At 40.3% G+C, this 27995-nt stretch overlaps 1 protein-coding gene across 1 annotated transcript; it reads right to left on the bottom strand.

Annotated features, from left to right (window-relative positions):
• gpr39 (G protein-coupled receptor 39) lies at positions 1-27913 on the bottom strand (the record flags this gene model as incomplete). Its single annotated transcript, XM_080038414.1, has 2 exons — positions 1-506; positions 27130-27913. 2 exons carry the CDS (start codon positions 27911-27913, stop codon positions 1-3), a joined length of 1290 nt encoding a protein of 429 aa, XP_079894540.1.
• Between the last annotated feature and the right edge of the window lie 82 nt (positions 27914-27995).

Genomic DNA, 27995 nt, shown 5'->3' on the forward strand with positions numbered 1-27995 from the left:
TTACACTTCACTCTCTGATGGTACATCTCTCCTTGTTTCGAGACCAACATACTCTTCAGTCAGGTCGGTCGACGTATGAGTGTTTGAAGCCACTCCTGAGTCACTTTGCCCCTGAAAGGTTGTAAAGCTGGGAGGGGTTTTGTCTTTTTCTTGGGCAAGGGTTTGGCGGTTCGCCTTGGAGCGACGAAAGGACTTTATTAGCAGGGGCTGTAGGGAGCGCGCAGAGGCAGCCGGGGACTTCTGCACGGTGCGTCTGTTGACGTGTTCGATGGTGAGGCGGCACCGCAGCACCTGGACAAAGACCTCTCTGAACTGTCTGGAGGAGAGGTTGTACAGGAGCGGGTTGAGAACGGAGCTGAGGTAGAAGAAGGTGTCGGACACAGGGGCCAGGGCGATGTAGCTCAGGAAGAAGGAAGACGTCCAGCGAGACTTGGGCAACGCAGCCATCATGAGGCGACGAATCTGGTAGGGAAGCCAGCACACCATCAGGGATCCCACAATGAGGCCTGCAAAGAGGACACATCAGAAAGAGAGTCAGAAAACACAAAAAGTCGGAAGACAGAAGGGGAACACTTGAAAGGGAAAGTCATGTCAAAATATGGAAACAAGGGAGAGTTTGATATTTTGGAAAATATCATTGTTTCCTTTCTGAGAAGATTTATACCCCTTTTAAGCCTACTGCCTAGTGCCTACACTAAACATAAATAAAGCCAGAGCAGGAGATGGTTAGCTTGGGAGAATGTACAGAAGCTATGTTGGTGGCCTTTAAGGACAAGAAGCTACAGTTAGTTACTTCACCCGCCACTGCCTTAAGTATTTCAACAATATAAAGTGGTGAGGTGAAGAGGTATTAAGTTATTTATTCTATAACGTCTTCTTAGTCTTACAACAAGTGCATTTCAGTGGGTTACCCACTAAAAACACTTAAGGCTGTTAAATTTGTCCGCTCTGTGCCATAGTAGAAACATGGCATTGTCACATGGCTGCCAAGGTCTGTTTGACCCATTTCCCACTATCACTTAACATCATTAATGCCTTCTTACATAAGTCCATCAATGTGTATTATCCTCCTGCACTAATATAATTGAATCTTTATTAGGGGGGCTGTATAAACTCTGTGCAATTCTGAACCTTGTTTCTTGAACTCTTGGCAAGAGTAGCCAGGCTGTTGTAGCCTATCAGCAAACCCTCAGAGCCCTGTGATGCAGACAGCTTCCCACTCTCACTTTAGAGTGAAAAGGACTGACTTAAAAACATATGATTGAAATCAACCACATCATACATGCTGGTGTTTTATCCTTTCTATTTCAAACACAAGACATTTCCAAAAAATACCACAAGAACCAGCATGTCTCCCTTTGAATATACAATGCTTTGTTTACCACTGTTTTCCCCAAAAGACCCCGTGGCTTTGACCCCCAGGACACAGGAGGGCGTCTCTGACTGCTAGACCAGCACGCTGACTTATCTTATCGGTGTTGTAATGAGTCATTTGCTTAGTCTTTGAATGGACTAACACATCCCCACGCTCTAATCTGGTGTTTACCCATTTCCCCTGCAGTGTTTGTAATGGTAACTGCACTGTGACCCAACAGCCTTCCAACATTCACAGAGTGGATCCGTCTCCAGACATCCCTTCCTGCCTCAGAACACAGATATCAACACATTTATTTATAATTGGTCGTCCAAGAATGCTGAGGGTATCATTAATCCCAGTCTCATTGAAGGACAAAAAGACAGCTAATGTGAGAAGGTCCTCTTCACAAGGCTAATGTAGATGGTAAAAGAAAGAAACCTCTGTATGTTTGTTAGCATGTAGACAATAATTAGCCTGCTACAGTTAGCCTATAGCACAACCACTGCATGTGTCCAATTACAGTGTCCCAGAGATGCTTTATGTGAAGACATGCTCCACTTTCCACCACTTGCTCTCACTGTAACACTTGTTTTTTTCACAGTGCAGTGTACTAGCCACATGACAGGTCTTAACATGTGCAAACACAGCCGAAGTGTGGAGCCAGGGGCCAGTTCATCAGCCTGTCAATGTGACGCAGGCTTAGAGCTGTTAGAACAGATCAGACCTGTTAGAGCGAGGCGTGCCGTTGCTTAGCAGGGTCACTCGCCCAATCCTCACACATTTAGCTCTGGCCAATGGCTTTCTAACAAGGGAAACAAGGGGTAAAGTAAAAACAGGTGGACAGACAGCTGTCCCCCTAAATAACATTTGTCTTCAAAACATCACCTGCTCTGCTCCAACATGTGCAATTGTGTCTGTTCTGTCCAAAAGAGACATCAAACTTTCTGTGCCTACAAATTACAACAGTGAGTTGTAACTGTTAAACACTTTCCGCTTTCCAGTCATTTATAGTATGAACCCACATACACTGTGGCATCTGTACATCACCCGTCGCCATTCAGTAATTGAAAATGTAACCTGCATTGAAATGTGAAGAAGTAATTAAAGAATTGTTTTATTGACCAGTTTGACGGGCTTCATTAGGATATACAGTACTGTGCAAAAGTTTTAGGCAGGTGTGAAAAAATGCTGTAAACTATTAAGAATGCTTTAAAAAACTGAATTTTTCATAGTTTTTCATTTTCGTAAATTAACAAAATGCAGTGAATGCACATAAGAGAAATCTAAATCCAGTAGTGCCATCGGCTCAGAACTGTCACCAAATACACTGTGATGTGTAATCACATACTGCCAATATAATACAAGAAAATACCCTGAAGGTCTAAACTAAAAATACAAGTGTAATTGCTTTTAGTGCATTAAGAAAATATGAGCTATAGAGCAACGTTAATGGAAGCCCCTACAAAAAAAGACAAACATTTACTGTCATTCCATTAAAAAAGCTCAGAATGAACGAAAACAGATAGAAAAACAATACAAAAGAAAAGAAAAAAAAACTTGGATGTGTTGTTTATATAAACTATTTTCAAAATGGTGAAAAAATTAATAAAACAGAATATTATAATGACTACTGGAGTTTGAGAGGAAGGACATGTATCACTGTTCATGACAGAGTCAAATCAAAGTTTGCCAAGACGAAAGAGAGGGAGAGAGAGAGAAATATTTGAAAAGTGAAAAGATGAAATTGAGTCATGTGGAGGAGAAGAAAACAAAATGTGAAAATGAACAAGTCGAGAAGTACACTTACAGATGTAAAAGGTAAGGTCAAAAAGCTGGTTTTGTTCAAGATCAAAAGTACCCTTATCAATGTTGCATATCTATTAACTATTATGGTGTTCAAGAGACATTTATAGCTGGAGCAGAAGCCTGTGGCAATAATGAAGCAACAATGACTTTCTAAAAGTTCAAAAGCATGCTCAGGGAAAGACACCAAGTCCTATTAGATACATCCTGTCAAGTCCCACTAGTAACACAAAATGACCTTTTAAAACAATGCAGGTTTTCTTGAATTGTATTTCCCTCAAAAGCAGAAGTAACTTGGAGTAAAGTTGTGTCCACACATGTTCCATCAATTTCATATTCACACAGCACTGACCAAAACTGGAATATCCAGCATTTATACATTTCACTGATTGGACAAATTGGGGTGGCATAATTGAAGGAACATGATGTCCCATCAACTAATAATGTCCTGGTTAATAGGCTGGTAGCAGTATTTCTAGTAAGTTGTAGTTTGCTAATTGTTGATTTTGGTAAGCCTGAGAAACATGTATTGCATTATTCTAATCTTAATGATGAGATAAAAGCATAAACCAAAGTTTAAGGATAAGCCGTAGCGGATGTGGCGGACCTTCGTGACATTACATAGGTCAAAATAAGCTATTTTGTCAGGCCATTGATGTGATTTTTTTGAAGGAGACATTTGTATCAAATAGAACTCCAAGATTTGAACTGAATGGGCTTTGTGAGCTGGTGGAACAAGCTATATTTATTTAAAGTGAAGATGCAGAAATTATTACATATACATATACATTTACTGTACAGTGTATATAGTTGGAAAAGTACACCCCTCTGGCTCATTTTTGCAACATACCCCTTAGCTGGTTACTCCAGTCCTGTCCCACATTGATGGAACACTGCAGCTTTTTTAATAGTCCGTAATATAATCGTATAAGGGCAGTTGATGAAAACCTGCCGTCCATTATCTTGCCATCCTTATAAATGGCACCGACTGTCCTATTGGACAAACCATCCTCATCACACACTCCACTCAACCAGTTCCAATGGATCTTTCTTGCATTTTTCGAAGTTAGTTCTGACGTTTAAAAACTTTTTTAGTTCAACATTTTTAATGGACCACTAAAATATCACTTAGAGGGGACGATGTGGCTTGTTATTGATTAGCCAACCAGGCTGTCTGTATTACCAGGGGGGTCTTACTCTGATCATGAATGGAATGGCACTATCTTTCTTTAAGATGGATCTTTTTTTTGTTTGCTTCTACCTATCACGGCGGCTCGTTGATCACAGTCTATAGGCTGTTCATGTGGAAAATTACTACTGAGTCAGCTAAGATCAGCAAGGTCCCCAAAGAGTATGTGTGTGTGTGTGTGTGTGTGTGTGTGTGTGTGTGTGTGTGTGTGTGTGTGTATGGAAGCTGAAGTTGTTTGAAAGTACATGTGTGTATGTGGCCACTCCACTCTCCTGGGTATATGTGAACCACTCATGTTGTTGATAAATGCTAATGATTATTCTTATTATTCTGCTCATGTCATGCTGAATGCGTTCGCCTCAAAACTGCAATCCAAGCTGATGGTCTCATCAGCAATGTCCCCAAGCTCACAGACACACAGTTACACACATGCATGCACTCACCAACACACACACACACACACAGACACCCTGCCGTGAGCAAAATATAACAGCTGCTAATTAGGAGGCAATTAAACCAGATTATTGGAACAATTAATTCTCTGTCTTTGCTGTAATTAGAGTATGTGACAGAGCTTCTTAGTTTCCCTGGTGGGGCACGCTGTATGGGGAGAACAGAACCACTGCGCCTTTGTTGTAACTAAACATCATTTACATTGTTGAACATGTGCTGAGAGGAGAAAACATAGTAAAGAAGAATGTATTAATCTCTGAAGGTCAACTGTGTGAAAGCAGAGAATAAACTGTAAGTGCCATTGCCAGTGGGCTTTGCAAGGCCTCACAGAACCTGGTTGTGCACCTCCAAGTTTCTGAGACAAGGCACCCACTGCGCCTATCATTTCCAGATGGACAAGTTTGCAGGTCCATGACATTATAAAAGTCAAATATTTATTTAGTTATATTAACAATTACAATTGACTATTAATTATAGTTTATTCATATTTTGCCTTAGAACACATGTAGAAAGTATGTTTAGCAAATATGAGTGTACGAATAATTACAGAGCATGCTGCCATGTTTGGACTGAGGTCTTCTTCCTATAAAACACACCTCTGCGGCTGCTTCACATTAAAACTGTTACACTGGTTAAACACACGGTGGCTTTTATGGTGTAGAAGTCATACCAGCTGCATCACCAAGAACGCAATGTTACAGAGGTTAGCCGCGCTTACACAGCGACAGTAATTGCTCATCCACATTGTCAGTCACACATCAAAGGTTCTCAGTTCAGAGCCGCGGTCACTATTTGGTCACTATTTGTCCAAGAATGATTTATGTGAGATGGTAACAATCTATCCCATGGACATGACATGTCTTAGATGGCAAGAACAGCTGTCCCGTTCCTATGCACAATTATAATTTTGAGGTACACACCTAAATCTGATCTCATCTGTACAGTGTGCTCTTTTGTCTGATTGTTGCCCTCCGTTTGCACCTGAAGAAGTGTTTGGGATGTGCTTATCCTACACTCTGTTTGTCTAATCTGTGCCAAATGACTGTGAAATCATTAATAAACTTGAACAACTTGTGGTTATATGCCTCGGCGAGGCTAGGCATACAACTGTCGAAATTACAATTTTAGGCATTGATTTAAAGAGGGTAAAGCTCCTAAGACGCTACAATATGGTTCAAGGTCACTACAATCTAAATATGTAAGGTTGCGCTATCCTTTGACCTTTGCCCTTCAAAATCTATTCAGTTCATCTTTGAGTCAGAGTCGACATCGGTGCGAACTTTGCAGAAAAATTGTCTTTGAGATATTGCATTCACAATACGCAATGACCTTGACATTTGACGTCCAAAATGTAATCAGTTGATCCTCTAATTAAGGTGTGAGTTTGTTCTACATTTTACAGAAATCCATTAGGTCAACAGTGACGTTCATCTTTGACCTATTACCTCCAATCCAAATTTATCCAGTGCATCCTTGAAATGCAGTGACATTTGTGCAAACGTTCGAAGAAAAAACATTAAAGAGTTCATGATATATTGCACACACAAGAATGGCCCGGACGGACGGACGGACAGTTGCACATGCGTATGTACAGATGGACAGACGGACAACCTGTAAACATAATTTTAAATTTGAAGTTCTCCTCAACACACATTGAGACTGGAGAGGTTGAACACTAAAACCCCAAAGATTTCAAACGGGTAAATGTCTCGCACAGAAGAGTTTGGGTGCACACCTCATCATGACACTAAGTACACTAAGTAATGGAATGAATATTAAACAGCACACACAGAGACTCTGAAATAATCACTTTTAAACCTTTGCAGCTTCCTTCCTTTAACTCATTTGGGAGCCGGCTGTCAGATCCAAAAAATACCACACACCTGCACTGCTGTAGACTGCATGGACGTTCAGCTGGGATTATTTGAATGCAAAAGTCCTCTGAAAACTCGCATAGGAACTTTTCAAATCGAGAGCATCATCACATTGTTGATTCCCTTTCACTCCTGTGATTGGAAAATGGCTGCACAGATTCAAACGGAATAATCAAGAGAAGCGAAATACTTCCTGCAGTATTTATGGACGCCGCCGGCCTGACTGAAGGCCGAATCTAGTCAGAACCCACACCGCTGCATAGACGTCTTGATTGCATGTTGATTTAAAGCATTATGTCAAATCTATAAAAATGACTGACATGAAAAGTGTTAACGAAGATGAGTGTGTGATGAATGAAGATTTGCATAATGAGGGGAAAGTTAAGGGAATGAGCTTCTTCACTTGCTGCATGATTATGTTACTGATTTCACCCTCGGACGCTCGTAATTTCAGCTTGCATCAGAACGGGATTTACTGTGGCCGGAGCCTTCAAAATATACTTATTGCCTCTCTTAATGCAAGGGAAATGATGTATCTGTTTATGCACAAGTAATTTATATCACTAAATGGAAGATGTTTCCTAAAATGTTCTCTGTAATCCATCTTTTAGATTTCTGTAAATGTTAAATGGGTTGATTCTCTATAGAGACTGACAAAACCTTTGATATTCAATGTGCCTAACTGGTGTCCCCCCCCCCCACACACACACACACACCAATCCCTGCTCTGCATATGCATGGACATGAACATCTTATTGTCATGTAAGCAGATGGTCATTTGGAAAAGTGATGAGAATATTGGGAGATGTTGCCAGGGGAAAATAGACTTCATTCACATAATTGTTTCAAGCACCGGTTAATTTTAAAATTTCAAAGCTATTTCGCTATCATACTAGTATAGATAAATGGCTCCAAATGTACATCTAGGTGTTGTTGTTTTTTTTACCAAACCTTGTCAGTTTACGTCTGGAAATTTGTCCTATACAACCATCTTTGACGGCCGTTTGCTCAACTTTTTATTTTTTTTTAAATACCAGAAAATCTCTGTTGAAAAAGGGAAATTCATTTTTTAATTTATTTACAAACATTATAATATTCATTGATGAATAGGTAATTGTCTAAAATGCTTTACAACAATTTATTATTACTACATAATACTACTGTACAATAAACTTAGTTTGGTTGTTTTTTATTACGTTTTGAAAAATCTGTGGCAACTGTAAGACAAATAAACTGCATTATGTCTGTTCATTGACTGAGCGGGGTAATACATGTGTAGCAAAAGCCATCATTAATCCAAACCACCTCCGTACCAGGGAAGGAAATTAAAATATAAGAAAGAAACTGAGATGAGTTAGTCATCCAGCAGCTTTTTTTATTGATGTGGTTCGATTTTCTCCTCAGACGTTGGATAAAGAAAGTCTCTCCCCAGGGGTAATAAGCGACCTGTGATGAAGGCAAACATTATCAAAGCCTGCGACAGCGAGTACAAATATCCCTTCAACCCACACGCACTGTCAGACGGGAGTAGAAAGAAGAACTGTGGATGATTTGCACCAACATAAAGTTTAAGGGAGCTCTCTGTTGATTAGAACTTTGGCGTGTATCAGTTGCACGGGCTAATAATGAGTTTTTGGTCTGCAGACCCACTCAGATAGGACATCCATCAACAACTAAAAAACTTCATTAATTTGGAATAGTACAAAATCTGATGAATCTCAACATTTCCTGGCATATATTGTGTGTTTCCCTTCACGAAAAAAAGCCATGGGATACCTTGAGGTTCAATTAAACCATGCAGAGTGATTACAAATAGCTTTTGACAAAAGGTCCATTAAGGTTTTCCTCCTCTCGCTCGAAACAACTGCATTGAATTTATTACACCTTATCCCCGAAAGCCTCTCAGACTGGGGCGGAAATCTAAAGTCATTTATGTGTCTGACAGGCACAAACAGAGTGATTTCTCTACCCCAGAGCAAATGGAGAATGAAGTGACTGTTAGTAATGCCGGGCGGAAATCCAGGAAGAGTGCGAACGAATTAATTTAGAAGGCGAGCAGAAGATCCTCAGTCATTAAAAGCACTTGAATGACTCGGGCCCGTCACAGAGGAATACTATACATAATGGAAGTGTTCTAATCATCTATTAAGAGATTTTCTCACGGAGACATCATGGGAGCCTATTGATAGATAATCCTGCTCTGGAGATTTACGTTTGTTATCGTGGAAACATGAAAAGAAAAAGGGCGCTATTGAATATGCAGAGATGTTCACGAGCAGAGCTGTTGTCTCATTCTGATGCAGATCAGAACAGCTGTCAACACAAGCTGGAAATGTTAACAATGCTCTCATGGTGTGTGGATGTATCTGTTAAGGGTATTATGATTGCCAAGGTTATTATCCATAAGCTGCTATCAAAAGCATTATAACTACCTCTGACACTTAAGTTCCTTGCGTCACTTCAGTTCAATCTAATTCTATTTCGAGATCAACTGAACACAACATGTTTGTTTGTTTTTCTGTGAACAAAGATAAGAAGTAAAAGCTTCATTGTTATATTGAAACAGAATACAGCAGCCTGTGTTGACTGAAGGCAGGATCGTTAAGTCTAAAGAAGTGTCTCAAGCTACATAAAGTTAGATATATAAATGATGATGTTGATTGATTAAACAACAGCTGAACATGCAAGTCATTTCTCATTTGTATCGGACCCGTAGTCCAACACAAGCGTTTACTGAGCTCAGCATACCAATATGATTAAATGTTTGATAAGGATTCAACAAAAAATGACTTGGTTTGGGTTGTGGAAATGTGATGTTTTGGATTTAAAAAATACTGCTTTGTTAAGGTCAGGGAACAACTGCGGTTATGGAAAAATAAAACAGCATTTACTTTTGGAAAGGAACCATTGACTCCCACCATGTTAAAGTCCACAAGTTTTCCTCCTTAGAATGTGGAACAAAGGCAGGGAAGACAATGTGCTCAATGGAAAGAATGAACAAAACATAATCCTCACTTATCCAGAGGCTTTACAGACAAAATTGGGAAGAGAAGTAAGACAGAGAACGTGGAGTTCACGGTGAGTTGTGAGATCAGTCAGAGAGGCTGAGCTGTCAGGGTGTTTTCAGACTGAACAGAAGGCACATTTTAGATTTGGAACGATTGCATAGAAAGTAAATGTAAAGGTGCAAGCAGGAACAATTAGACGAACATGTATGGAACTTAAATGAAGATGTGACAGTCCCACACACACTGTCATTTTATACCAGCTCACAGCCATCGTCTCAGTGTTGAGGGTGAATAAGCTTAACTGGCCAAGCACAAGGTTAAATCACATAAGTAACGCACAGCAAAAGATAGTTTCCACTTTGAGATGGACAGTATCGAGTAGGATTTCATGACATGGTCGTTCTTAATTATATTTGATTGTTTAATTGTAAATATCTTTAATGCCGTTGGCTCTCAAACATTTTCTGTCATTTAAGATACTCCTGTCAATACAATATTACATGCCCAGAAAATATCTATTTGACCGTCGGTCCACGATTTAACCCTGGCCTTGTGAGGTTATTAAACTGTTAGCAACAACACAGCCAACATCAATTCATTCTGGGTCTTACTCGGCAGTAAGCTATAGGCCGAGACAAATCCAAGACGTCAGGGAAAGTGTTCTCCGGACTGGACTCAAGGACCTGCAGGAAGTGCTTCTGCACTGAATAACACTTCAGCGAATTAGATTACTCTTTCAATGAATTCAATTAAAGGAGTGCCGCCTGGAGTGTACTCATAACAGCACCATCTCCATTCACCACACCTCACAGAATGCCTGCATCAATCTCACTAATGCTGGAGAGGATTCCAGACCCAAGCAGATGTTGGTTTTTTACCCTGATTAAATGGAGGTGTCATAACAATTCTTCATTTATTGGGTGAGCCGCGGTAACAAAGAGTAGGCTGAACACACTGTCTCTCCCTTTACTGTTTTTTCTTTTCATCAATCCACTGTGGGAAAAAAAACTGCTTGGCAACAATAGGTGACTTTATGGAAGAGTCTGCTGCTATTGTCTGTTCATCATTCCAGCTCACACCAGTCTTACATCTATGTGCTTTTTCAGCACAGAAACAATTGGTGTGGGGATGGAGCCATTTTTTATGTGTACTGTAAATAGGCCTTTGGGAAAGGACGTAACAAAGAGGTTAGGAAAGAAATACACTGGTGAGAAGCATCGCATTTGTCTCAACATTAGAATTTTTCTAACAACAATTCCATATTAGGCAGTTGATGTCTGAATATCTCTTCCTCTGCTGCTTTGATTGGGACCATTGTTTAGTTAATCAATATCTCATCAAGCCCCCAAACTTTATGGTAACTATGACCAAACTCCATGTCATGGACACATGTCATGCTTGTGACTAATCAAAGTATTTTGACTATAATTCTGAAATTATATGACACTGACATTTTGCATTACATGACACTTTTTAATTTTTAGGTGAGAACTATAACTCCCATATTTTTTGCAGTATGCCAGGTACATGTTTTGAAAGTCTCAGGCCCTTGTTTCCACTTTAATATCAAGCAACTTGTACCGGGATAAAATTCAAACTAAGACACTTCTATTTACACTGAGTGGCATTACTGTATATGCATCTCTGTTGGCCTGATCACTAAATCTGATTATTTTCCATCTTAGTTCTCCGGGCTATAAATCAGTCAGCCTTTCTCCAGTCCCGAGGGAGGTGATAATGCATCTAAAGCAGTTTTTTTTAATCCAGAAAAATAAGTTTAGCTAGCCTTATTAGCTAGATAAAAGCGATGCACACACAAACATATTAATCAAAAGTATTTCTGAACTTGGAGCGAGACAAAAGTTGTATTGTCTTCACAGCCTCTAGCACACTGTTCCTTCATCCTCACACATCAGTCAGTGTTTGAACTGACCAGGGATCAGATCAACTCTACAGCAGCCCACTGTGGATTGTATTTGATCATAAGTTTAGACATTGCTGGAGCAAATTTTCCTTGTTACGTTAATGAGACGAAATACAATGGCTGATACCAGTGTCATTTTAGGGCAACTTTAGCTGCTGTGATCACAACGACAGAGGAGACATACCATATTTGGTGAGTGGATATTTCCACAGACTACTTACTGACCAACAGCTAAGTGACGGGGCACAGGACATTCACCTTTGCCAAAAGTCAGCTAGTGAAATGTCTGCCCTGGATCTGCCCCTGTCAACTGTAAGTGCTATTTTTGTGGAGAGGAAGGTCTTAGAAGCAACAACAGGTCAGCCATAAGGAGTAGTTAACCACGCAAATTCACAGAGCGGGGCCAACTAGAGCTCAAGCGTGTACAAACTGACATGTGACTGAGATCAGCACATGAACTGTGTGTCAGGAACTTCGTGAAATGGGTTTCCATGTCCGAGCAGCTGAACGTAAGCGTCACATAATCACGGGCAAAGCCAAACTTCGGCTGGAGTGGTGGAAATTACACCGTAACTGGACTTTGGAGCAGTGGAAATCTGTTCTGTGGTGCAATGAATGATACTTCACTATCCAATCCAGGTTTGGCAGATGGGCACAGATGAAATGATGATGTGTTGGTGTTAATAACAAACCATAACCAATCTCATGACCAAATGGACTGTAAGGCAAGGCAAGGCAAGGCAAGGCAAGTTTATTTCTAAAGCACATTTCGGACACAAGGCCATTCAAGGTGCTTTACAGATGCAAAAACAAAATACATCAAGAATAGAGCACACATTTAAAAAAAAGCGAATGAGAAACATGAATATAAATAAAACATAAAATAATAAAAAACATTTAAAAATAATAAAAATAAATAAAAATTTAAAATTACAGGTTAAAACGGAAACAGTAAAGTCTTCAGACCTGATTTAAAAGAGCCGAGTGTTGAAGCGGACCTCAAGTCCCCTGGAAGTTTATTCCAGAGCTTGGGTGCATTAAAACTGAAGGCTGACTCTCCCTGTCTAGTCCTTACTCTGGGGACTGTCAGTAGCCCAGTGTCAGACGATCTGAGAGCTCTGACTGGTTTGTATGGGATCAGCAGGTCAGCGATGTATTTGGGGCCTAAACCATTTAGGGCTTTATAGACCAACATCAATATTTTAAAATCAATTCTTAGAGTGACAGGAAGCCAGTGTAAAGACCTCAGAACTGGGGTAATGTGATCCACTTTTTTGGTCTTAGTGAGAACTCGAGCAGCAGCGTTTTGAATTAGCTGAAGCTGTCTGATTGCTTTTTTAGGAAGGCCTGCAAAGACACTATTACAGTAGTCAAGTCTACTAAAAATAAATGCATGGACAAGTTTTTCTAAGTCCTGCTGAGACAGTAGCCCTTTAATTCTTGATATATTTTTAAGGTGGTAGTAGGCTGACTTAGTAATTGATTTAATGTGTTTTTTGAGATTCAAGTCTGAATCTATGACTACTCCAAGATTTCTAGCTTGGTGTGTGCTTTCTAACATAACAGATTTAAGCTGTGCGCTGACTTTTAATTGTTCATCCCTGTTACCAAAGACATTGACTTCAGTTTTGTCGTTGTTTAATTGAAGAAAGTTTTGACACATCCAGTCAGTGATTTGTTCAATGCACTTACTCAGTGCTTGAATCGGACTGTAGTCTCCTGGTGATATGGTTATGTAAATTTGTGTGTCGTCTGCATAATTATGGTAACATAATTTGTTCTTGTTCATAATCTGAGCTAGTGGGAGCATGTAGATGTTAAACAGAAGAGGCCCAAGAATGGAACCTTGGGGGACCCCGCATTCAATATGTGTCCACTCAGATGTGAAATTGCCTATTGATACATAGTAGTTTCTGTCCTTTAAGTATGATTCAAACCAGTTTAGTACAGTTCCAGAAAGTCCAACCCAGTTTGCTAGTCGATCTAGTAATATGCTGTGATCAACTGTGTCAAAAGCGGCACTGAGATCCAATAAAACTAATACAGAGCTTTTGCCACTGTCTGTGTTTAAGTGGATGTCATTGAGGACCTTAACCAGAGCGGTCTCAGTGCTGTGGTGTTGACGAAATCCTGACTGGAAAACATCAAAGCAGTTGTTCATTGCCATGTAGTTATTTAGCTGATGATAGACAGCTTTTTCAATGATCTTGCTTAAAAATGGCAGGTTAGATATGGGCCTATAATTGTTCATGACTGACGTTTCTAGGTTGTTCTTTTTTAGGAGTGGCTTGATGACTGCTGTTTTCAGGGCCTGTGGGAATACACCTGTCCGAAGGGACATGTTGACAATTTCTTGGACATCTGAGGCCATAGAGCTAAAAACAGTTTTAAAGAAACCTGTGGGTAGAATGTCAAGGCAACAGGAGGAGGAGTTCAGGTGTTGTATAATGTCCTCCAGGTTTTTCTGGTTAATCAGACAAAATTCTGTCATGGCATTTGGATTGATTTTAAGTGGGCACAGGGATAAAACATATCTTGAAACCGGTATTGATGTGATGACAGCTTGTCTAATTTTATGAATTTTGTCAGTAAAGAAGGAGGCAAATTCATTGCAGGCCCTCGTGGAGAGAAGTTCAGATGCTACTGACACAGGAGGGTTTGTGAGCCTGTCAACAGTAGAAAATAGGGCACGTGCATTGTTGCTGTTTTTGGTGATAATGTCAGAGAAAAAAGACTGCCTCGCATTTCTCAGTTCTGAGTTAAAAGTGCGAAGTTTTCCTTTGAAGATATCATAATGAACATTGAGATTTGATTTTCGCCACCTGCGTTCTGCTTTACGGCACTCTCTTTTTTCTATTCTGACCTGCGGGGCATTTCTCCAGGGAGATCTTTTTTTACCAGAGACGGCCTTCACCTTAGTGGGTGCAATGGCATCAATAATATTTGTAATTTTTGAGTTGAAGTTATCCACAAACACATTAGGGACTTTAAGCAACGACGGTTGAGAGGACGGCTACGGCGGTCGAGTAGAATTTTGAGCATTCGAGAATTTATGTCATCACCTCCTATCGCTGTAGTCAGAGCGAGTCAGAGCCGTAGTCCGTCTGTTTACAACGGCAGAATGGGTTTTTGACGTTGTGAGCGCTACACCAACTGCAGCAAGTAGCCGGTCTAAGTGTTGCTAGGTGATAGTGGAGCCCATTGGAATCTTTCCCTGGCGCCGTAGCCGTCCCTAAAAGACCGCTGCTTAAAGTCCCTATTAACTGAGATACAGGGGAGGAATGGAGTCTGAGAAAATGCTTGAACAAATTCCTCACTGGTGTTTTCAGTAATACACCGCTTCTTGATTACTTTTGTTTGGTCGCCTTTGTGTATAGTGACTGTACTTTCAAAAAACAAACATGAATGGTCGGAGAGACCCACATCAGTTACAGAAACTGTAAAGAGTTTGTTTTCCAGAATGTCTGTTTGTTGCAAAAGCCAAAAGCTTTTAGTAAAGAGGCAAACCAGTAGTTGTTATTGACATGTTTCTCAGCTTTGTGTGGTTGTCAGGGTGTCACACAACAGGAACCTAACATGCTGCTCAAAAGCTAAAGACCACTGTTGTTCACATAATAACAACTCTATCAGAGGCAATCGAATAGATAGCTGCATGAGTTTGACGAAAACATACACTGCAACATTGTACCTTCAGGATATGTTGACATATTGCTGATATAAGAATAGTATACACTGACAATTGGTTCAACAACAAACAAAAAAACTCAACAGCAGGTAAAGGTTTGATCCACATAAGTAAAGCACTATAGATTAGAGGCTAAATGATGAAGATGATTCGTAGAATGCTCCATATGTGGGTTTCATTTTAATCAGTCTGTCTGTCCCAAAGAAGACATTTTGAAATGTCACAGAAGGAAAAGCACAGTAATAAAACTAATTCCATTCACTTTCACGGTCCTGGCATTGTGCGTGCTGCTGACTCATTAATCTAATAAATTATCTTATTAGCACCCTTGGACAAAGATGGTTACACCTTACCTGTCAGTTTTAATACTCTAACTTGTCCAATGTAAGTATTAACAGTGATTCCAGCAGCGTCAGTTAGCAACTCTGTTAGCCACAACAACACACAGACTCCATCCCTAACCATGAAGTATATGAAATAACTTATAGTTGACTGATATTTTAAACTCAACTCAAATGATGATACGCAAGGCAGGTCGTCAAATCACATTTATTCAGCCGATACTTTTATCTAACAATGTGGCTACAACAAAAAAAATTGTGTTATGACAGAAGAGCTTAGGACTCTTTGCTTGTATAAATAAAGAGCTAGTGGGGAAGCCATGCCATCAGCAAACAGTTGTGATTTTTTGGAGCTGACGAATGTGAATCAAATATTGACTTTCTTTGTGGCTCTGTCCTGTCTTGTCCCTCTGTGGATGGGTCACAATGAGCAAACCCTTGTAAAGTCTAATTATCTATGTTGTTTCATCTTATCATCAAGTCATTCAAGAAGTTTCTGTTCACATCGTTTGTAGACATTGCTGCAACTCAACAAACATTCCATCACCAAATGGAAAATAACAGTCCTTTAAGCAACACTGACATTCTACTGCTGTGATTCTCTTCCCTTGGTCTCATCTCTTGCTATTTAATTGCTTTTAAGAACGAACGTGATAAAATAAAGCCGGCACACTTTGTTTTGATTGAGGCAAAAGCTCTTTTGAAGCGTTGCGTCTCACAGGACGCTGCGACCCCACCTGCTCACCCTGGTGCCTGCAGCCTCCTACCAGCAACATCCAACAAAACAAAGGCCCCTCATTAGCAAAGAGATGGCTTTTTACAACTTCAGGAGCGCTGTGATATATTCCTGGAGAGAACGAGCCCTGCAGTGTCTTTGGATCTGGAACTAGAGACATGAAACCTTTCATCATCAGTTTCCTTTAGTTAATCTTTTGTTAATCTGGTCTCAGCCTAGGCTCTGTAAACTGGTAGGCCTATGTATGTACACAAAGGGTATGTAAGATTAGCAACATGCCAGTTTACAGAGCCTAGGCTGTGTAGTAACCCCTCGATTGTTCTTCAGCTCACACACAATATGGACAGGTAGCCGATCGTGAGGAGATATTCACTGAGTTTGACAAAAAGTGATTTTGGAAAACAAGCATTCTCCAGAATTGCTGACTCCACCTTCAATTGTCTTAAAAGCGTATTGTGTCAGTGGTGCATTAAGCTGCTGTTTCTGCAATGACGAGTATTGGCTGGGCCCACGAACACAAAGTCAAATGTTCACATCAATTCATCTACGGAGGAGCATAATTCAGAGTCTACTCAGAATCATAACTCTATTGTAAAGTGTTTTTCATTTAGGGACGCCGATGTCGGTCCACCACTTTGGTCCAGACTGAAATATCTCAACAGCCATGGAATGGATTACAATGATATTTTCTGCAGACATTCAAGGTCCCAAGGTTATTCCCTGCCATTTGTAGTTTTCAGTTAAATGACTCTGCAACTATTGAATGGTTTGCAACGAAACTTGCCACAGACATTTATGTTTCCAATACTTAATCGCCATCATTTTGGTTATGCCTTAACTTTTGATTATGAACATGTAAAACGAATGGCATTCCCATCAGTCCTGCCATGTTGCTGACATCATCACTACATGCTTACTGTGTTACAGTAAATGTTCATTACAGACACAGCTGATCAATATTCTCATACCAGTTTTATTGATATGAACTGGGCCTCTATAACTTTTTAAGTTTCATTTCAGTCGTTGGTTTCTTTGCCTTGAAGCTAAAAGAATGTCATGAATATGTGTATATCATGACAAAGTAATCACCGTGCTTACAAGAAAGTATAAGCCTGATGGTGTGAGTTATGTGCCGTGTGTGAGTAAAAGCACATCACTAAGTCACAGCTGTAATCTCTCCTCAAGGCTTTGCTGCTGCATGCTGGGATGAGGCTGTGGAGCAATACTACAGTCCCTACTCCAAATGCCTGTATGTAATATGTTCTTATTTCTGCTCTTACAAACAAGGATTTTGAATACCCAAAGTGTGATTACCCGAAGTAGTTCCTCTAAAAAATGTATCTATAATCCAACAAAATAGCTGCACTTAAGTATCATATTTAGGAATAGATGGAGATGATGTGTAATGTGACAGTGCTCACTATTAAACCAACAGACAACAGTTACCAACTCCCTCCAGCTCTATGGAACATTCTAGCTCATTGTTTTCGGTTTCCACTTTTCAACAGTGTTCCAATCGCATTTCTGAAAGCAGCTGTGGTGCAGCTGCTTTCAGCCTAAAAGCACAGATGAACATGGTTTCGCCGCCTTTAATAAGATCATAAGACATTTAATCCTCCCTCCGTACAAGATCCAATAAGTGTCACTTTAGTCTTTACTCAAAAGCAATACTAGCTTTTTTTTTAAATGTCAGATACATCATGTTGGGCAAAAACGACACACATACGAGAAAAAGTATCGGAATCAAATTTGGAACTGATCACCTCAAATCATCCTAACAGTCGCCCATATCAGTGTGTGGCGTCGTTACATGGATACCACATAGTACTATACTGTAGTCTCCCTTCACAGCTCTCATACTGTGATATACAGTGTCCCTCTAAGCTATCTGCAGGTTTGTCTCCCCAGGCGGCTCTGTGAGTGCAGGCTGTCACTCAGGGACAGAGTTGCCTCTAGCGGTGTTGTCTGCCAAAGGCCCACACAGGCCTCCGGAGCTTGTTACTAAACTATAGCTGCTGTCACTCAGTGGGGAGACGATGCCCGGAGAGAGAGGGTTAGGGAGGAGGAATGGTGAGGCACACTCATCGACCTGCCCCAAAGGCTCAACAAATCATCCCCAAGGTTTATTTTTTATATTTGATAGTAAATGGGTTTGAAAGAGGCCACCCAAGAAGCATAAACAGCCACTGGGGGACTCCTGATCTGTATTCAACACGATAAATAAGCCCCATCGATCCAGGGGGAGAGAGAGGAGAGAGAGGGGTTCACGGGTGGCAATTGGGCTGTCGCCCCGCAGTTCATGAGATATGGCCCTGTTCACGCTGCTGTAGAGAATGCAAGGCCGAGAACGTTATGAATCCTTTCTGAAGGAGCAAAATGATTTCAAGACTTTAGTTTTATTGTCACATTTTATTACTGTCATTTCCTTTTTTTATGTTGCATTTCACCACCCTGCCATGGTCCTTTACTTTTGCTTCTAGGTAAGTCTTTCGCTGTACTTTTCCAGATTTTTTTTTAAGCATCCATAAAAGACTTTCTGTCCTTGGTTAAAGCTCCCATATTGTGCAAATGCACTTTTCCGATGTTTTTGAACATAATTATGGGTCTACGGTGTGCCTACAGACTGCCAAAGTATCAAAAAAAAGAAAGCTCTCTCCTTTTCTCACTATCCCCTTTTCTGAAACCCTCCACCTCTCCACCCAATATACTCCAGTCAGAATTCTCCCCGTTTCTGACGTCAAAAACTGGAAAGCCAGAAGCTTCCACTGTGCAGTCCACCCCCCTATTTCTTATTGGTCCACGGCCCCGAGATCCTCTCGAAAAATATTCCTTCACCCCCATGTTGTTTGCTTGTTGCTAAGCGACAAGATGCCTGTAGTACGGCAAAACATGATGAATGTTGCATAATCCACTAATTTATCTTAACCACAGCAGCCTCATTTTTAATAACACAACGGATAGGAAGCTACTTGTGCTTTTTTTCAAACAGTGAAACTGAAATAAATGTTTTTATTGGTATTTTTGCCTGACTGGTGTATAGCTATTAGCTTTGGGACAAGCATTCAGCATTTGCTCATAAAAACATATTTATATTCCCCACATCAGTCTGGAAATGCCTCGTTTTTAATAGGACAAAGGATTGGAAGGTATACTGAAGAAGTTTGACTTTGAAGATAATTTTTTCACTGATTTTAGTGGTATTGTTAGCAGCTAGCTCCCGAGCTAGCTTCGCAGTAGCCACCATCTTTTGCAGCATTTTTATTGTGAACATGCCGTTTCCATTAGCGTGTGGCTGTCAGTGCATCTGTATGAACATAGTCTTTCATGTAGACAAGGATAGGTCATGTCAAACTGTTCAAAGTGCGTTACTAGCACTAGACTTGGTTCTTCTCATGGGTAGGCTAAACCTAACTGTGCTAACAGGCTATACGTCATCATTGTTTACAAACAGACAGAGGGCGAGGCGTATCTGGCTTCGTTTCCGGACAGGGGGCTGCAGCTCTTTTTAAAAAATAGGCCATTGTGAGATTAGCTGAACATCAGCATAGTACAATAAATTATCTGAAAGTTTTTTTCAGCAAACAATTGAAGAAAAACGTATTAGGGACCACTAAGACCATATAATATGGTGTATAATAGAACCGAAAAGTGTATAATATGGGAGCTTTAAACAAAGTTAGTGGCTTGCTTTTTGAATATATTCGAAAGTGGAACATTTAGCAGCTAATAGGAGAATGAATAATACTGCACTCAAACTTTTTTTTATTACAAGGCCCATGGCCTTTTCCCCGCTCTCTAGACGATTTTGTGTCTTGTTTGATGCTCGCAGTGATAACACAGGTGAAGACACGGGATTATCACTTCCCCACATCTTGGATGACAAGACCAAACAATAGCTCCCGCCACCCTCTTCTCTTTCTCACATTTACATCCACACTATCCTTTCACATGTCTTCAGCCTCACTGAGCGCCCTCATCACTAATGGCCTGCAAAAGTCACAGGGCACAGGCCAGAGGCTGTAAGGAAAGGAAAGCTGAATTAATATTCATCTCTCAAATGTCGGCTCCCCAAAAAAAACTGTCTGAAGCAATTAACCTTTTTGTCCTGGACGTGATGTGTGGCCATCTTAACGAGGATGTTCTCTCTCTTTTAATTACTCTCCAAAGTCGCCGAGACCAAGCCAGGATTAAAAGTTGTTTCGAGGGAAAGCGTAACAATGGTTTTAAGCTTGCTAGAGAATGGAACTTAATGTAATGTGCAGAAGCTCTCTCCTGTCTGCGATAATATTTGATTCATGTTGAAATTCAAACTCAGATAGTTGCTGCACCAGCTCCTAAAGAGGAGAGTGAATACTGTTGATTTACCACAGATTGTGACATGACCCCCTCTAGTCATACTCAGTCGAATGTAATATTCCATATTATGAAGACGGCCAAGTCCAGTTGCCACAGTGTATTGCTTCTCAAGTTGTTTATCAGGACTGAGCTGTTATGAATTTTGATGTAGTTCTGATACAAATGACAATATGGCCCGAGCTAACCCAATAACTTTAATTTTACTGCGCAATATTCACAAATACTTTTTGTATGAGTGGATATTGCCCAGTCAAATTATAGTTATTGGGTAAATTCTGTTGGACTAGAAAATCATGATTGTATTACAGTGACTTTTGTTATCTGGGTACAATATACTGTATGTATAAATGACACAACTTTATGGCTTGTATATCAGCCAAAAGAAACACACAGCCTGTACTCCAGCCTGTATATCCGTCCTCATCAATATTTATATCAACATCAATATTCTATTATTTTGGTCACAAGTGGAGCAATAAGCCTTGATTGAATGGGGTGTGGAGATGGAGTGTGTACTGCAAATGTCAAATGCAATTCCCAGTGAGATACAGAACACCGCTCTTCTCTATGCAATGTACAATCACCCTTTAGAATATATTAAAGGAATCATGCTGAAAACTAACATAAAATCATAACAAAGCTCATAATACATAATAATGGTGTTTATATGATGGTACCAAAAGTTGGCTTCTTCCAAAACGTATGGAGAATGTAAACCCAGTCAATTTCACTTTCCTCTGTGTCCTGAAAAGTATTCTTCTTTTTTTATTGTTTTCTAATGCTGAAGGATCACTGCATTATACTATATATGATTTGGAAATGTAGTGCACTTTTTTATTTTCAGATAGTGAAATGTTAAGTGATAGTGACGTGAAAGAACATGGAGATGGAGCCCGCTGATTAATTCAATGAAGAGGAAAAACGTCACACAGTAAACAAAGAGCCGTGCAGACATTTTTCTCTTATCACAAGCCGAGGTGACTGCATTACTCTGGCACGGAAATTATTCTGTCGACCAATCAGTGGACTGCAGTATAAAGCACCCTTTGGTACCCTTTGGAACAGCTTGGTACCCTAGGATAAGGGTGAAAAGAGGTTTGGCTCTGCTTTCTTATTTTGGCACCCTTCCCAACCTATGCCAGTGGAAAAGCAAATAAAGAGTTGTCGAGCCGCACCGAACTGAACCTCACCGCTCAGTGGAAACAAGGCTTAAGACATCGATAAAATTAAGGGCTATCATGGTCAGAGATGAGGACTTCCAAAGGTCATTCAGAGGGTGAGTTAGGGTACATTAGAGCATTACAATTAAGAACATAGATCAAGAATTCTAACAGTAAATATTTCCCTACACATTAGTTACACTGTGTGCCCAGAGACCGGGTAAGGACAAGTTAATTGTCCCTGTGCACCCAGTTATCTCTGGTGCAGAAGAACATCTATAAACCACCATCTGTTACAAATTGGCTCCCATCTCTACCTTTTTCTGGGAAGTGCCCCTTTACACGTATGATATTTCTACAATATCAGACAGTTCACTGTGAAATGGTAAGTCATGGAGCCCTGAACCGACAGCTTCGGCTAAAGGCCACTTTACATTTATTTCACAAGTTTTCCCCCGTATAAAAGTATTTTGTCCCAGAATCTGAAAGATTGTTTCTCATGGAAGATGCATCCGGTCAGCCTTGGAAACAAAAACCATTGGGAAGATTCTCTACGTGATGGTGTTGTTTCATAGCTGTGCCCTCTGGAACATATATCTCCTGTTCCAGAGGGAATCAATGCACTCAATCAAACTACCTGCATAAACATCATCATCAATTCAAACTTCATTACAGTGGTGTCGACCCTCTGTTTGGGGAATAGCTTGTTTGTTCCTTCTCATAACTGCAGTCATTGAATTTGCAGACTAAAATACAACTAACATTGGAATTAATCACTGTAAACATCCATTTTGTAATGTATCAACTAAATGACTTGCAGCAAATTTGCATTCACCAGTGATTCCCCCCACCCCATGGAACTACGAGGCATTTGAAGCGTACAAACCTTCGTCAACTGTGAGTGATCACCATTCTTGAAAAAGTTCCAATATGTAAAAATGAAATGCATTTTTGGCAGCAAACTCAAAAGGTTCTGGAAGGCACCAGCATGCTGCAGTGATTTAAGATTGCACTTCCATAGAGTTGGAGGACTTGCAAGATATGGATTTTGAAAGAATGGTCAAAAATTATAATAGATATGTACATGAATAGTATAGTAGTTGATATACTGATATTTATGTCCATCACAACTAAAACTTTAATAAGAGGAGAAAAAAGCTCCCTGCTGAGCCACAACATACACAACTGTTTTCACAGGACAAGTGGTACCCCTCAAGATAAGTACAATTATGGCCATGTGGGAGATTAGTGAAATACTCCATGCATAGTCCAAACTATACCTTAACCTGGAAAAAGAGCTGCCTATTTACCAAATCCATTTTTATCAATCCATTAATATATCTCACTCAAAAACAAAGTATACATTTCAATATACACCTAAATCATTAAAGGTGCACTACGCTGTTTCAAGGGAGGGGTGTTTGTTTACATCTGCAGAGCTAAGTCTACAAAAACGTATTCAGTCTACATGTAACTCTGAGCATTGAAAAACATTATATAATCATAAATCAAACAAAATTATTTGTGTTATTAAACTGACTAAAACCAAAACGTTAAAGGAGCTTTCTGCCACTTATTTCTTCATCATTATCATTATCACTTCTTACTCATGTGGTTGACCTTAACCGTAGTCAGCTACCAGTCATCCTCTTCTATCTCCCTCTTTGTTCATCTATCTGTAATCATATTCTTCCTCCTCAACTCGTCATCATCAGCATGTCACCATCCTCAAGTGGGTCGTCACCGGTCGACGTGAAAATGTGTAGGCAGGTTCAAAAGTGCATCCATACAGAGACAATTATGAATATATTGGGCAATTAAGCTGTGCCTGGATTGTGACTAATGGATGAAAACCCATTTTGTGCATTGGTAGTAAATGCCGCTGACCCTTACTTTCCCAATCCATCTGAGGTCATCGGAGCACAGAAACCCAATTTAATTCGCAGACTGTCCAATACTAAATACTAAATAATTAATCTGGCTAGGATGTTTGACTGACTGGTAATTGAAAAAGAAGCACAACTGCAGTGTCACCATGCTGTAGGCTACTTAAGGATACAGGGATAAATGACTCGAGTGCACGAGTAGATGCTAATGCTAATGCTCACTAGAGCTGCAACGATTAATTGACGAATCGATTATTAATCAATTATTAATATAATCGCCAACTATTTTGATAATCGATTAATCGTTTCAAGTCATTTTTTAATAAAAAAAATCTGAATTCTCTGATTTCAGCTTCTCAAATGTGAATATTTTCAGGTTTCTTTAATCCTATTATGACAGTAAACTGAAATATCTTTGTGTTTTGGACATAAAAATACATTTGAGGAAGTCAACTTGGGCTTTGCAAAATTGATCAACATTTTTCACCATTTTCTGACATTTTACGGATTAATCGAGAAAATAATCGACAGATTAATCGTTTATCAAAATAATCGTTAGTTGCAGCCCTAATGCTCACCCATTCATCATGTCATATGTGAATAAGGAACAAGCTATTGTGTTGAGTTAGATAAGTCGATATGTCAGTATCTTATTGAAAGATAAATGGCAACGAAGTTAGCAGAAAGTCTGCATGAATCCATCATTAGTTTCACTTCTTTGGGATGCTGCAGGGCTGATTAAATGTCTCTGCTCCTCTCAGTGTGGCTGATACATGGCTGTCCTAAGGACTTCTGCTTAGTTATAGACACAGACAGTGTTAACTTCTCAACAGTGTCAATTGTGCACACTATAGATTTTGTCAGGGTGGGAAACATCTTCTAGAGTGGAACCTTCCAAAGTTAAAAGGAAGATCTGTGATGAGTTTTATTGATGCTATTTATGAGTTTGAAGAGTGTAAGTGTATTTTTGTTCTGCTGTGTGTTTTAGTATCATTGTCACAGTCACTAGATCCTGAAGCTTCAAAAGGGTTAGATGACAAATGAGTACTTTTGCTTCCTCATTCTATTAAAACGTACAGAGAATTATGTCCAAGGCATTGCCAAAATGTGGTATTAAGAAGGGGATGCCATATATCAAAGGATATGTTTTGAGCATGTGGCCAAAAACAGTTTTCAAGTGGTAGAACACCAGCATGCATCTGTTTCTTTTACATCACACAGTAAGTCTCTCCATCCATGCCCATACAGCTGACCATAAAAATGATCTATTTAGCGTGCAGTAGGCACACAATTGGGACACTTTTACTTACCTATTGCTCATTTCAACACTAAAAATCTCTAATGGATGTAGCAGGCATCCAGGTATTTTTAAGCATGCTAAATCTGACCACAAGATTTGGGACATCCTTAATCTCTTTTTTCTACCATACTAAATAGCAGAAGGTATGGGGATTGGAACGCAGAGATAGTGTCAGACTGATACCACATGGCGTCATGGGTGACTGTTTAAATAAAGAGGGGTCTTGTGTGTTCCAGTAAACACACATGGTGGTGACTGCTTGCTCTGCAATGCAGAGGAGTGGCTGGACATAGATTTGTTACAACAGACCCACTAGTACTTGTTTCCTAATATAAAACATATGTCAATCACAGTTAGAAGAACATATTTAAGATCAAAATCAGTAAAGCCAGAACTGTTGTAACAAAAACAGGGAACTAGACGGTTATTGTGCAATGTAAGCTACAAATGCAGGCCAAATCCTTGTGCAAATATTATTTTAAAAGACACACATACCACCTGTTTGTGTTGGCCACCTGTTAGACAGGGATGAGAATGAACTATAACAGTAAAAATGTAGTTCAGAAAATCCAGACAGTGATTTGAGAGATGCAAACCATTGCTAATATATGTGATAAGTGCAGCTTTTAAAATTGTATACATTTTTGTATTTGTATCCTGTGTAAAACTCCTGCATAAAAAAGATGATAAATTTCCTTTTCGTAATCCTTTTCTAAGAAACTGTTTTGACTACTGTCTTTGTTCATTATACAGAACAGGGGGTTTATCTTTAAGAGCTTCCTGCTCCACTGTCTGGTATTTCGTTTCTGTGTGTCCTGCTCCTTGTCAGTTTGAATTCATGTGGTATCTGTCTGTGACCGCTCTGCGCTATGACAAAGGGACTCTGACAGTTTGGCTAATGGAAGTGTTGGTTTTCTCAACTGTGGCTCAGGAGGTAGAGCGGTCACCCTCTGAGCACAGGGCAGGCTCTTCTATTTTCACCACCTGTCACATGTTGAAGTGTCCCTGGACCGTGTGTGTGTGTGTGTGTGTGTGTGTGTGTGTGTGTGTGTGTGTGTGCAAAAATGGTAAAGCATCTGTTAAAATACGAGTCCATCTTATATCCAAAGCTGGTGTACAACAAACACAGACAGTGCTGAACATCTTCTATTATTAAATATGTATCTGAGTCTGCTAACCATTGACAGTGTTGGCACTCACTCTTTTTCTCAATTAAAGCATCAACGTTTGAGCAATAAGACATTGTGAACAGTGGCTACCTTAACAAACTCGCATTAGCCATGCTATCATATTTTAAGTAACATTAGTCCCGTATCACCAAATTGTGTCTGGACAGCATAGGGGGACTGAACATGTCTCTACAGGGTTTGCAACATCAGCAAACAAACTTAAACAAGCAATAGTTACTATCACAAGAGGGTTTATCTTTCAGTTCAAGAGCATGTCGTAAAAAAAAAGCAGTGTGCGTGTGTGTGTGTGTGTGTGTGTGTGTGTGTGTGTGTGTGTGTGTGTGTGTGTGTGTGTGTGTGTGTGTGAAATCAATCACTGTAATGGTCATACCACTGTAAACATCTTTGTCACATCTATTGGTGGCACAGGTGGTGTTTTAACTGCGGGTATAAACGGATGAAGAGGCAGCAGTGGTAATAAAACATCCCACAGCCTCACACATCACCAAACATTGGGGCCCAAAAAACAACACTTGATAACATTGCTGTCAACACTTCACAGAGGATTCCAGTCTCGTGCGGACACCTCGGACCCAAAAGGAATAAAAACTCAGACAGTATACAAACAATAAAAACAAAGCTGTAAAATCACTTCTATGATCAGACAAAGTTGGTGGAACAAGGTGTATCTATTGAGATATTAAACAACCAAGAATCCAGTTAAAAATGAAGAAATTTTTAGTCAAATATATATAGAGAGGATATAATAGAGATTACAGCCGGGGGCTATGTGAAAACAATTGTCATAGTTCTGAAAATAATATTTCATTTTTTTTCATAACCTGTATGGGCTTTCTGGGGATATTGTAAAAAATTTAAAAAACCTACCAAGAAAAATGATTGTCTGCTTCCTGGCTGTCTTGACCCTGGTGTTCTCGTGCTTGACTACTGTTTGCGCTCCGTTGCTCCCACTGTCCATGGATCCTAAGGGTTTCTTGAGGACGGCGATCATGGCTCGGCACATGAAGGCCACACACACCAACACCATCATGTAGACTGTGAACGCCACAAAGATGCTGACCCTGTACATCACCCAGTGCTCCCTCAGATTGGTGCAGAAGGTCAGATTCTGGACCGGCGTGTCCGCTCGGAATGGAATGTGGCCCTGGGTTCCCGTGGCGACAAGCAAAGGCAGGGCCACCAGCACGGACACCAGCCAGGCAAAGGTGATGAGGCCTGAGGTACGCTTCCCGCCCAGAGCCTTGTAGCGAAACGGGTGGCAGATGGCGACGTAGCGCTCGAAGCTAAGCGTGGCTACGTTGAGGATGGTGGCGTAGCTGCAAGCCTCAAACAAGAAGTTGTAGATCTTGCAGGAAGCGTTGCCCGACGCCGACGTGAAGGGGAACCAGATGGCGCTGTAGAGCTCCACCGGCATGCCGATGAGGAGCACCAACAAGTCGGAACACGCCAGGCTAACCATGTGGTCGGTCACATTCTTCTGCAAGTAGCCATTACGCTTCAGCACCTGGGTCACTCTGATGGTGACTGAATTACCCACGATGCCCGTCACCAGGATGAGGCTGTAAAAGATCGTCAGGAAGATTTTGACCGGGTAGTTAGGCTCGAGCTTTGCCCAGTCTTTTTCGTCTGCTATCTCTATATCCTCGTCCATGTCCGTCATGGTGTAGTTGAGCACAGATTCTTTTTCCAGGTATTGATTTTTGTCCCTTTAGCTTATCAGTTTTTGCTGGGCG

The sequence above is a fragment of the Ammodytes marinus genome (genome assembly GCF_949987685.1).
Source record: "Ammodytes marinus genome assembly, chromosome: 12".
Classification (NCBI taxonomy): Eukaryota; Metazoa; Chordata; class Actinopteri; order Uranoscopiformes; family Ammodytidae; genus Ammodytes; species Ammodytes marinus.